Source organism: Hibiscus syriacus, unplaced genomic scaffold, assembly GCF_006381635.1.
Source record: "Hibiscus syriacus cultivar Baekdansim isolate YM2019G1 unplaced genomic scaffold, ASM638163v2 tig00111769_pilon, whole genome shotgun sequence".
Lineage (NCBI taxonomy): Eukaryota > Viridiplantae > Streptophyta > Magnoliopsida > Malvales > Malvaceae > Hibiscus > Hibiscus syriacus.
Window position 1 is genome coordinate 1,772,734 of NW_024063172.1, and position 11,389 is coordinate 1,784,122.

At 35.8% G+C, this 11,389-nt stretch overlaps 1 protein-coding gene and 1 pseudogene across 1 annotated transcript; one reads left to right on the forward strand and one right to left on the reverse strand.

Annotated features, from left to right (window-relative positions):
* Positions 1–1,445: 1,445 nt before the first annotated feature.
* LOC120169981 (isocitrate dehydrogenase [NADP], chloroplastic/mitochondrial-like) lies at positions 1,446–7,399 on the reverse strand. Its single transcript, XM_039178051.1, is given in 16 exon segments — positions 1,446–1,548; positions 1,948–2,070; positions 2,145–2,287; positions 2,381–2,415; positions 2,680–2,795; positions 2,877–2,945; positions 3,071–3,174; positions 5,471–5,518; positions 5,520–5,560; positions 5,660–5,761; positions 5,838–5,891; positions 6,200–6,277; positions 6,417–6,454; positions 6,765–6,874; positions 6,983–7,026; positions 7,133–7,399. Coding segments are annotated over 16 exon segments (1,413 nt in total). The 5' UTR covers positions 7,353–7,399; the 3' UTR covers positions 1,446–1,460.
* A 1,324-nt stretch (positions 7,400–8,723) lies between these two features.
* On the forward strand, positions 8,724–11,182 carry LOC120169837 (annotated as a pseudogene).
* The last annotated feature ends 207 nt before the right edge of the window (positions 11,183–11,389 follow it).

Consider the following 11,389-nt stretch of genomic DNA (forward strand, 5'->3'; position numbering starts at 1 on the left):
GTGACATAATTATTATAATTAATAAAAAAGTGATATAATTATATTCTTTTAAAATACATAATTCAATTGTAAACTTACTCATGCTCTATTGGCATGATGTAATTTGAAGTTAAATTGAGAAAAGACCCGAACCTTTAAGAGTGAGAGCTTTTGAGAATGTTTGCAATGATATTTATTCAGTTGGATAAAAAAAAAGCTATAACTCTAAAGAAGTGTTCGACTGCAGTTATTGTTGAAAAGTCAAGTAAAGTGGCCAAACATATTGAAAAAATCAAATAAAAATTTCGATGCACATGCTTAATTCGATGGAGCAACAATTGTGGAAAATTGATAAATGGAAATATTATAATTTAGTCACTAAAATTTTAGAGTATTTATAAGATTATCTCCTTAAGATTTAGCTATAAATACCCTATCTCATTTAGCTTTAAAATCATCCCAAAACATTCTAGCTTTCTTCCAATACTAGAGAGAATTTAGAGAGTTTCTTGAGTTATTTTCTCTTTTATATCAAGAGAGAATTATCATTGTTTTCTCCTTGGTAGATCGAGAGAGGTTGTAATTCCTATTTTCTCATAGTAAAATTCTTCTACCGTTGCCCGTGGTTTTTACCCTAAATTTTTAGGGGTTTTCCACGTAAATTTTGTGTCTCTTTTATCTTTATTTTTAATTTCTCAAATTATCAGTTGCGATTTTGCTATATCCGATAACCGTCTTACGCAACAGTTATAAGTAGTTCATAGATAATTACAAGGCGGTACAAGGCAATATCTATTCATTTGTTTAAACCCGTTGGATTATACGGATCTGAATCGCAAGCACTAGAAAAAAAAAATCTAAATATAAGAGAATTTAAAAAATTCAAGAGACGACAACCTACATCCGCCCTCTCGATCCATCCCCGGTTGGCGGTGCATTGGAGACTATTTGCTTAAATACATAAGCCATTGGTTTTTAGGTTCAAATTATCATTTTACCAAATACCAGGTAATTCTTTTTAATTCAGAGATTGGGGAAATTTGGAGTCTCCCTCTAGTTTCTTTAAGAGAATCTATGGTCCTCCCTTTTAAAATGTTTTGTTTTTATATTTTTTTTCCCTGATAATAGTACGAGTTACACAAATTTTAACTCAAACTTGACTATTCATATCCAAAAGCTGGCACCCAATGAAGGATGAGATAGATATGATAACACAAACTGTACCAGCTTCACAAAATTTACATCCAATGATTTCAAAACGCATTCAAAAATTGGCCTTGTCAACAAGGCTTTTTATTCGATGTTATATAAGCATGGTCTATTCATATTATTGAGTTTAAATGGAGCTTTGATTTGCTGCACTCAACATGAGACATTTTTAAATCAAAAGAAAAGCTATATGAAATCCTAACAGATAGCATATGCCTTCAAAAGGAGAAAATAAGTCTTTCCAACATCAGAATTTACCCGAGTCTATTTGCTCAAAGCTGGTTTCTGAAGCTTCGACTCAAGTTTACAGCAACGGCATCAATGAACTCTTCCGTGTTCAGGTAAAACTCTCTGGTTACCCTGAATTCATAAGACACACTGCGTTAAAGATAAAGTTACTGTTTATTTGTGTTTTACTACATGTTGGTGATCATTTAAAGACGACATTAACAAAGTGGTACGTGGAAAGCAAGGACCATCAAATGAAAGATCGTATTGACAGGGTAAAGTTCACTTCATTTTTTCTTGAATTCTATGTTGTTACCCCCATGGAAAAGGCATACCCGGTTGAGTATATGATGATATAATCCTCCGAATACCATCCAAATACATGGAAAAGCTTAGAAGAAAAATGAATATACTCGTATCTTACACATGCCCGTAACAGACACCAAGTCACCCCAGATCGAGTACCATAGAAGATCATAATAGGAAACATCAACAATGGGAAAAAATATATTGAGAGAAAGTGCAACATACTTAGGCCCGTGGATTAGAAGGGCAAGATCCTTGGTCATTTTCCCAGACTCAACTGTCTCAATGCAAGCATCCTCCAACTTGTGAACAAAGTCCAGCAACCTGTCATTATTATCTAGTTTTGCCCTGCAAGCAATTGCATGGAAGTTCAAATGAAAAATGATAAACAGAAAAGATGATAAACAGAAAATAGAAGATACCTGTGCTCCAGTCCTCTTGTCCATGCAAATAAGGAAGCAATGCTGTTTGTACTGGTTTCTTGTCCCTTTTGATGAAGCCTGAAATGTCGTGTTACGGTCCCATGAGCTGCCTCAGCTTCTAGTGTCTTACCATCAGATGACAGCTGCAGAATTTGTTATTACAATGATTTGCATTCAATGGCCAAAATGGTGAAACTGATATAGATATATAAGAAACAAAGTCGTTTGACACAAACCAACACAGAAGTCATCAACCCCAAAGAACCAAATCCTGCATATAGCAAAAACATGCATTTAGACTCCACAAGAAACTGAGATAAAATTTCAAACTCAAGCATTGATTTGTAAATGATTAAGCTTATTAACACAAAGAAACATATCCATTCTTATCAGTAGGCAGTCCAAAAAATTGCATGATTTATTATATTAATGAGACAAAGCATGTAAGTAAATTATCAGTATCCCTCTGTGTGTTTGTGTTTGTGTGTGGCAGTGTAGGCTAGATATCGTTTAAAGCTTTCAACATAAACAACACCTTGAGCAAGTAAATCACTTTGGACGTCTCCATCATAATTTTTGCATGCCCAAACATATCCCCCTTCACTCTTTACAGCATAGGCCACCATGTCATCAATTAGTCGATGTTCATACCTAGACATAAAATCCATCAAATATTCTCACATATCTAAACAGAGTCTTAAGCATACATCCCCTAAAATGCAAAAATCGAACCATATTGAATGTTCTTCAAACTTGTCCTTCCAGTTTTGTTCATACACTTCCTGAAATATGTCCTTAAACCTGTAATAAACTTCCTAAGATAAGAATTCTGCAGTTCTTCCGCAAATAAAAAATCTGAGTAATCTGGAAGAAATATTTACTCAAAGATTAGAACATTCAGGGGGGGTGAATAAATAAAACATCACCTGCCATCATACTTCTTCAGAATAGTGTTTTTTGTGCTCAGGTAAAGAGGCCACTTCTTCGAAAATGCCAAAGACATAGAGGACTCAGCAAAAGCACAAATTGACTGAACAATCACACAAGGATTTATTAAATTAGTTAATCAAAAGAATGAAAACTTTTTTTTTTTTTTGATAGAAAGGCCCCATTAAAATCCTCCTTCAATCCCTCCATGTTATGAGAGTAACATGAAGGAACAACGAAGGAGGAAAAGAGAGCCAAGAAAACTTTTATTCACAAGAACCAGATTACAAGCTTGAACAAACTCCTACACTTCCAACGGAAGAACATAAAACTTAACACAAACATCCAACAAAACAGGGAGGAACAATTCCTGTTAAACAACACAACTATAACCAAAATCACCCTATCCCATCTTTAGCAAGTTTATCAGCTTCCCAGTTTGCCGCCCTTGAAGTATGCCTAAAAATAATATCCTTTCCAATCAAAAGTGAAATTATATCCTTCACCAAGGATAGATGCAAAGGAGGGGTTAAACCCGGATTCTGAATCCACTTCAGAGCGTTAGAAGAGTCTGATTCCAAGATAACTCTTTGATTTGCGACAAAATCCAACTCCTCCATAAGACAAATCCCTCTTTTGATAGCTAACAGCTCAGCCAAAATAGGAGGACCACCCCCTACTGCTTCAGAAAACCACTGAAGCAATAGACCTCTGCTATCTCGAAACAGACCACCAATACCTCCTTTTTCCCAACCCGAAACCATCGCTCCATCAACATTTAACTTTAGAAACCCCTCCGGTGGAGGAACCCAGCAAGCAGGTTGAGAGCAAACCTTTCTTGATCTACCAATCGAGTCAGCAATTTTCAAATCACCTACTAGAGAATCTAGAGGAATACCCACATCCTTGAAATGAGCACTAAACCAGGAAGCCACTCTGAATCTAACAATGAAAGATAATCTGACCAAATCCAGCTTGCCTTTCTGAAAGATAATCTCATTTCTACATTTCCATACTGACCACATCACTGCCCTAGGAATGAATCTCCAAATCAAAGAGTTAGTCATTAAATCATCCCACAAAATTAGAAATTCCATTGTACACTTTGGAGTCACCAATGACACATCCCACATTTTCAAGAAGGAGGACCACAGACCCCACACAACCCTACAATACAGAAACAGATGAGAAACTGATTCCACCTCCCTACCACACAGAACACAACGTTGGTCAACAATCTCTGCAACACCTCTCTTTGCTAACTCCTCTTTAACCTGTACTCTATGTTGTACTAGTTGCCAGACAAACAATTCCACCCTTGGCGGAGCTAAACCAGACCAAATAGTCTTATCCCAATTCACTTGATTTTGCTCAGAATCACGTTGTACATAAAAAGCTTTTATACAAGATTTAGCTGTAAAATTTCCTTCACCATTCCCTAACCAAATCCAACAATCATCTGCAGTGGGAAAAGGAGAGGTATTATTCAACATAGAAATCAATTGCATCCACTGTTCTACTTCCCAATCAGCCAAATTCCTTCTCATTTGGATGTCCCACACCCAACCCGAAGCATTATTTTCCCTAAACTCTTTCACTTTACCCGATTTATTAATTGAGAGAACATAAAGTCTAGGAAACAACGATTTCAGGGGAACATCACCCAACCATACATCATTCCAGAACTGCACATCTTCCCCTTTCCCCGCCTTCAATTGCATATTCCTTTTAAGACATTCTCCAAAATCATCACTATTGAAGAAGTTTTTCACGACACCTTTCCAAATCCACGATGCACGAGCTGGCCCGAATTCTCCAAAATAATAGATTTGGGATCCAAATTGTAGGCGGCACAAATCACTTTCTTCCACCAAGAATTCTTTTCAGAAGAAAACTTCCAAACCCATTTTCCTAATAAAGCTCGGTTCAAAAGTGCTAGATTAGGGACCCCTAGACCCCCCATATATCTTGGTTTAGAGACCGACTTCCAATTGACCCAATGGATTTTCTTCTTATCAATCGAATCCCCCCACAGAAATGAAGCCATGATAGAGTTAAGTTTGAGTATCACAGTAGCTGGGATTCTGAACATAGACATAAAATAGACCGGAAGAGAGCATAGCATCGATTTGACCAAAACCACTCTTCCCGCTACCGACAGAGAATTAGCTATCCAACCAGTCAATTTAGCATTAAATCTCGCCACTATCGGATCCCACATAGCAGCCGAATTCCTCTTGTACCCCAGAGGCAGACCTAAATATTCAGATGGAAGATATCCAACCGAGCAGCCAATAACTTCAGCCCAAAAACTTATATATGTGAATATATATAAGTACACATGCACCACATTTACATATAATACATAGATGCTTAAAATGAACAAAAAATTTACAAACCTCGTCCACATTATACATAGCAAGTGCTACACCAGGGCCTTTGAAATTTATAGACATCAAGCTCCACTGGCTTGTCTTCGCCTTCTGGGACTAAAACAGAAAGAAAAAAATACAGTAGGAATTTGAGAAATAAGATACTTTCCAGAGTAATTCAATAGCATCATGCCCATGAAGGTTAATCAAGCTCACCAAAAACCATCTTGAGCTTTCCTGGTCCAGCAATCACGGTATCAGTGGCTCGATACTGATCACCAAAAGCATGTCTGCCGATACATATGGGTTTCTTCCAACCTATAACAGGAAGAAAAAATGACAGAAGCTTTCCAAAATATTTCAGTTAACTGTCACAGTCGGAAGAAATCATTACCAGGAACAATTCTTGGTATATTCCTGCATAGGATAGGTTCACGAAAGACAGTACCTACAATAAGAAGCCACTCTCAACTAATGACTGAATATACAAGAAAAGACATTAGTAAAAATGTTGGAGAACTACAGCTAAGCATCATAATTTATCTGTTTGAAAAACACTGGATATATATAAATAATCTTATTTCAGCACACATCCACCAATGACTGCTTGTGGAAGACAAACCTTTCAAACTTCAGGAATCAGGGTACTATTTAAACAATTAAAGGAAAATCAAATCAATCCATGCATGTATTCCAACTATTCAACATTTATCCCTGAAATGAGTATAATGAGAGGTTATTATATGAAAGACAAACCATTTAAGATGTTTCTAATTGTTCCGTTAGGACTTCTCCACATAGATTTCAGCCCAAATTCCTTTACTCTTGTCTCATCTGCATGATACACATAACCTAACTTTAGTGCTATGGAAAGCTGAAGGGACTAAATCACTTAGATACAATATATATATAATAAGGGAATACATCACTCTGCAAGACTCATAAATCATAAGAAAGCACAAGAATGACTAACCGGGAGTGATTGTGGCGCATTTGATGGCAACATTATACCTGAAAAAAACAAGGATATTCTTTACAGCTGCAGGTTTCAAGATGCAAATAAAGGAAACATGAATTGTTCAAAACTTCAAGCCTTTGTTTTCCGAAACAATTTAAGAAAAGAACATTTTGTATCCATTTGATCGGCAGGAAAGTAAATATTTTGATCGAATGGCTAAGCTACGTAACATGTACATTACACTGGAACATACCCTGGTACCCGACATTCACACTCAAATCCAAGTAACATAATATTAAATGTCACCATAACAAGAACAGAGCAATGATTATGTCCAAAAGGCCTGGTAAAAAGACTAATTACTTTAGAGCTGCTTCAGCGCTTTCGACTGTAACTTTGTCATCAGTAGCATCACGATTCAATATCCCCAAATCAAAGTATTTCACATCCAAATTCAAATAAGGGAATATAAGCTGCAATTAAACAAACAACTGAACAAGTTAACCACTAATTATTAATAATTCTGGAAATGTGGAAAGAAACTCAAAAAACAAATCAAGAAATCCATATTCATTTCATACTTTGTCTTTTATCATACTCCAAATAATCCTCGTCATTTCGTCACCTAATTATTACAAAAACAAAATCAAGCAAAAATAACAATTAGAAAAAGGCAGAAAATATAATTAAAAATATCCTCATTCGACGGTGTTCTAATTCCATTTTTGTACCGTCCATTTCGACAATCGGATTTACAACTTGAACTCTATCGAAACCGCTGGAAGCAGCGAAACACCGTAAGGAAACGGAGCGTGGAAAGTGAGAGGAGAAAACGACGCGGTTGCTGACGAATCCATTTCTGAAGAATCTAGAAGAAAGGAGAGAGCTAGGGTTCTTATTCCTGAGAGCGAGAAACAAAGAAGAAGACGAAGAAAACGAAGAAGAGAGCATCGTAGAGGAGGCGGGCGAACACGAGACTCTTAGAGCCTGCTTTAGCATTTCATTCCTCTACTGTGCGTTTAAACGCGACGCCTCTCTTTTTAAAGAGAGCGTTTCGTCGTATTGTGCGTACTGGCTTGAGGTTGAGAAAATTGGACCGCTAAAGGAACCGGTCTGAAATTCTTTTCAACAATTCAACTACTGTAGTTCATATGATTTTGTTTTTCTAAAAGCTTAATATAAAAACAATAATCTAAATTATATTTTTTATTTAAGTATTTAATTTTTCACAAATAAAGAGATCTAAGTTGTAAAGAAATTATTATAATTTTTAAGGTTTCGAGTTTGAGCACCATAAATACTAAAGGTGTGAGCATTTAATATCAAATAATTTAGAGTTATCTTTGAAAAAATATTACATTTTATTTACTTCAGATTAATATAAAAAATATTTTTTTTATTAATCTAGATATATCATATATATATATATATATATAATATATATATATATAAAAGTAAAAATGTTATGAATAAAGTATGTAAATTGGTCATCAACTAGATGGTGTTAATTTTTTTTAATTCTTGATAATTAAAAATTACAAAATGATCGTTCATCTTTTTATATGTTATCAATTCATATTTTTCTGTTAAAAAGTTGACAATCATCTAAGTTGGTTGTTAACTTGTAGACTGGAATATGATAAAATATTATCTCAATCATTTGTGATGTATTTTGTTGATCAATTCTCTAATTATATTATGTCGTCAAGTCAATACTTAAAACATTATGTTATTGAGTCAGTGATTCAAAGCAATAATGGTGCCAATAAACATCATTAATTTATGATTTTAGCATATTTCGGTCAGTATGTTAATGTTTTATAATAGAAAATGACGAGTTTGGAACATATGAATAGTCAAATATTCATTTTATAACTTTCAATAGTCGAGTAATTCAACAAAACAATGCCATATAGTCAAGAAATCATTTTATAACTTTTTAATAGTCAAAAGACTAAATAAAATAATATACAATAATCGAGGACAATTTATATACTTTACTCAAATATTTAAACAATTGAAAAAAGAAAACCAAATCTAATATATTTATATACCACCCATCAAAAGCTGCCCAAATTTTCATATATAAACCTAAATATAAGAAACAAATGAAACTAAATATGAGAAAAAGTTATTTCTCTTTTTAAATCTCCCTCCTCCTTTCCATGGCAGCTTTCTTGACCATCTTCTTCTTAATCGCCTCCTCGATACGACCTTGTCGTGCCGACAATCGACTCAACCTAGTCGCGCGCTCATGAAGGTGAAGAGCGAGGATGATTACTTGAAGAATTACGAGTTGATACTCCAACACATGGGCCGGAAATGTATCGGAACAAGTTCGAGTTTCACGAAGCCGGAAAGCCGCCGGATAAACTTTACGTGTTGTCTCAATGCATGGATGATTTTTCGAGCGTAGAATGCGCTCATTGCTTTACGAGGATCACTAATATTTTGCAGGCATGTTTTCCGAGCACAGGCGGTCGTGTTTACCTAGACGGTTGTTTCATAAGGGCTAACAATTATAGTTTCTATAGGGACATGCCGATAACAAAGTGAGTTTCTTTATATATATATATATGGTACTATATCGAATGTTTTTTTTATTTGTATTGATGCAAATATCTTATGATTTCGTAAATTTATTACATGGAAGTTAGAGATGCAGCGATGATGTCGAAACCAGCGACGATTTCAAGGTGGTTTTGAAAAAAAATGTTGCCCAAGATGGTCCACAAGGCTCCCTACAGAAAATGGTTCGCCTTGTACAAGGAGTCGTGGAAGGGGACCACCGTCCATGGGATGGCTCAGTGCTGGAAGATCTTGGACAAGGACATGTGCTAGTCCAGCCTTGCCGACGCCGTCGACCTCGTCTACCGCTGCATGCCCGCCAAGGAAGGCCACACGCTCAATGCCGGCTGTTTCTTGCGCTATTCCGCTAACGATTTTGCGCACAACACCTCGGTCGCCGCGGTCCGATGTTAATTTCGTTCACTTAAATAAAATATACAAGAGTTATTAATTAATTAAAATTACTATCATTCACTCTATTGTAGATGCTATAGTGTCATTCATAATTTACATCCTTATTACGGCGATCGTCAGCTCGTTGGCGGTCGCCGTCGGGCTGCGGTTGGAAAAAATGGCCTACAAACAGATGAATCCTCGATGTGAATGGAAAGGTAACGTTACAAATCCGAACATATATCGTGATGCGTAAATTTTGATTTTGTATGTTACATCACACAGGTATAAACTTTAGAGAAAGCAACTGATTGCTTCAATAATGCTAACAATCTTGTCTCTGGAGGATATGGTGAAGTATTTAAGGTATAAACTCGAACTCGAATATCTTAATCCTTAAGCTCGAATAGCTCGATCGAGATTCGAGCACATATAATAGATTTCAAAATCGAACATATCGATCTTGATTCGTGTAGGGAACATTACCGGATGGACGAGAAATCTCAGTGAAACGTTTATATGTAAACGGAAGGAACCGAAGCAGAGAAATATACAACGAATTGGATGTTATCAGTAAAGCACAACATAAGAACTTGGTTCGTTGCCTTGGTGGTTGCTTCACCATTATTGACAACTTCCTTGTCTATGAATACCTTGCCAACAATAGCCTTGATTGCATCTTATTTGGTAAGCTACCTTACCTGTAGTTAACTTTGGACCCAAACGTGAGCGTAGGAAGTGTCGGACATAAGTGTCGAACATAGATAATTCAAGAAAAACAAAATGTTACGATCCAAAATCTATGTTCGACACTCTTATTTGATGTATATCTAGCCATGAATACGAGGATATGATATTATATGATATGAACGTGTACGATACTAAAACAAAATAATGGTGACCTATTTTGGTGGCCTATGGAAGGAAGATCCCGAGGAGAAGAAAGAGTTGGACTGGGAGAAAAGGCATAAAATCATAATGGGAACTGCCGAAGGGTTGGAATATCTACACAGGCTACGAAGTTCGGATCATTCATAGGGACATCAAGGCCAGTAACATCTTGTTGGACCTCAGATTCCGACCGAAAATCGCAGATTTCGGCCTCGCTAGGCTCTGTTCACGCGATACCGACAAGATTCATCTTGTCAACAACACCTTCACCGGCACATTGTGAGTAGTCCGTATTCTCACATGAGATTATGTATGAAGAGTCGGACTAACATAACTCGGATATCTTCCGATTGAATTTTGTAGCGGATACATGGCTCCGGAATACATTGCGAAAGGAAGACCAACGGAGAAAGTAGATGTTTACAGTTTCGGAGTTCTAATGCTCGAAATCATCGGCTGAGTGAAGAACACCAAGATCGAATCCGATAATTATTTTGAAACATTAGTCACAGATGTAATCACAATTTCACTGATCATTTTTTTTTTGGAATCGTCGCTAATCATTTTTATCTTGTTTTTTAATGCATGGAAGCATTTTCAATCAAACACAACAACAGAAGTCATCGATGAAAGCTTGCATTCAGAAAATCAAATTGAAGAAATAAAGAGAGAAATTCATCTGGGATTGCTTTGCACTCAAGCCGAGCCATCTTTAAGACCAAACATGACCACAGTTCTTCAAATCTTAAGACATGGTTATGCCTTACCCGACAAAACCTCCATTTTTGTATGAATCTCTTAATACATCTTCTTCTAGCTTTCATAGTTTCCGAGTAAAATCCCAGATCAATGATAATAATTTGCCAGGAAAATCCCAAACCAATGATAATTTACGAAGTCATGATCTTCAAGATCACTGTAATTTGTAACAATGACCATTGCCTTTACTTTTTTTATTATATAGTCAGGATATTTTCTTTTGCTTTTTAGATTGCCACACTCAAAATTTAGGAATTTGGATTTTTTTTTTGTTTTAATAAAATTGGGAAGAAAAATATTGAAATTAAGTTTGGATTTTATATAAATATAAAATTTAATACATAAAAGAATAAGATCATTAATATTTTTTAGTACAC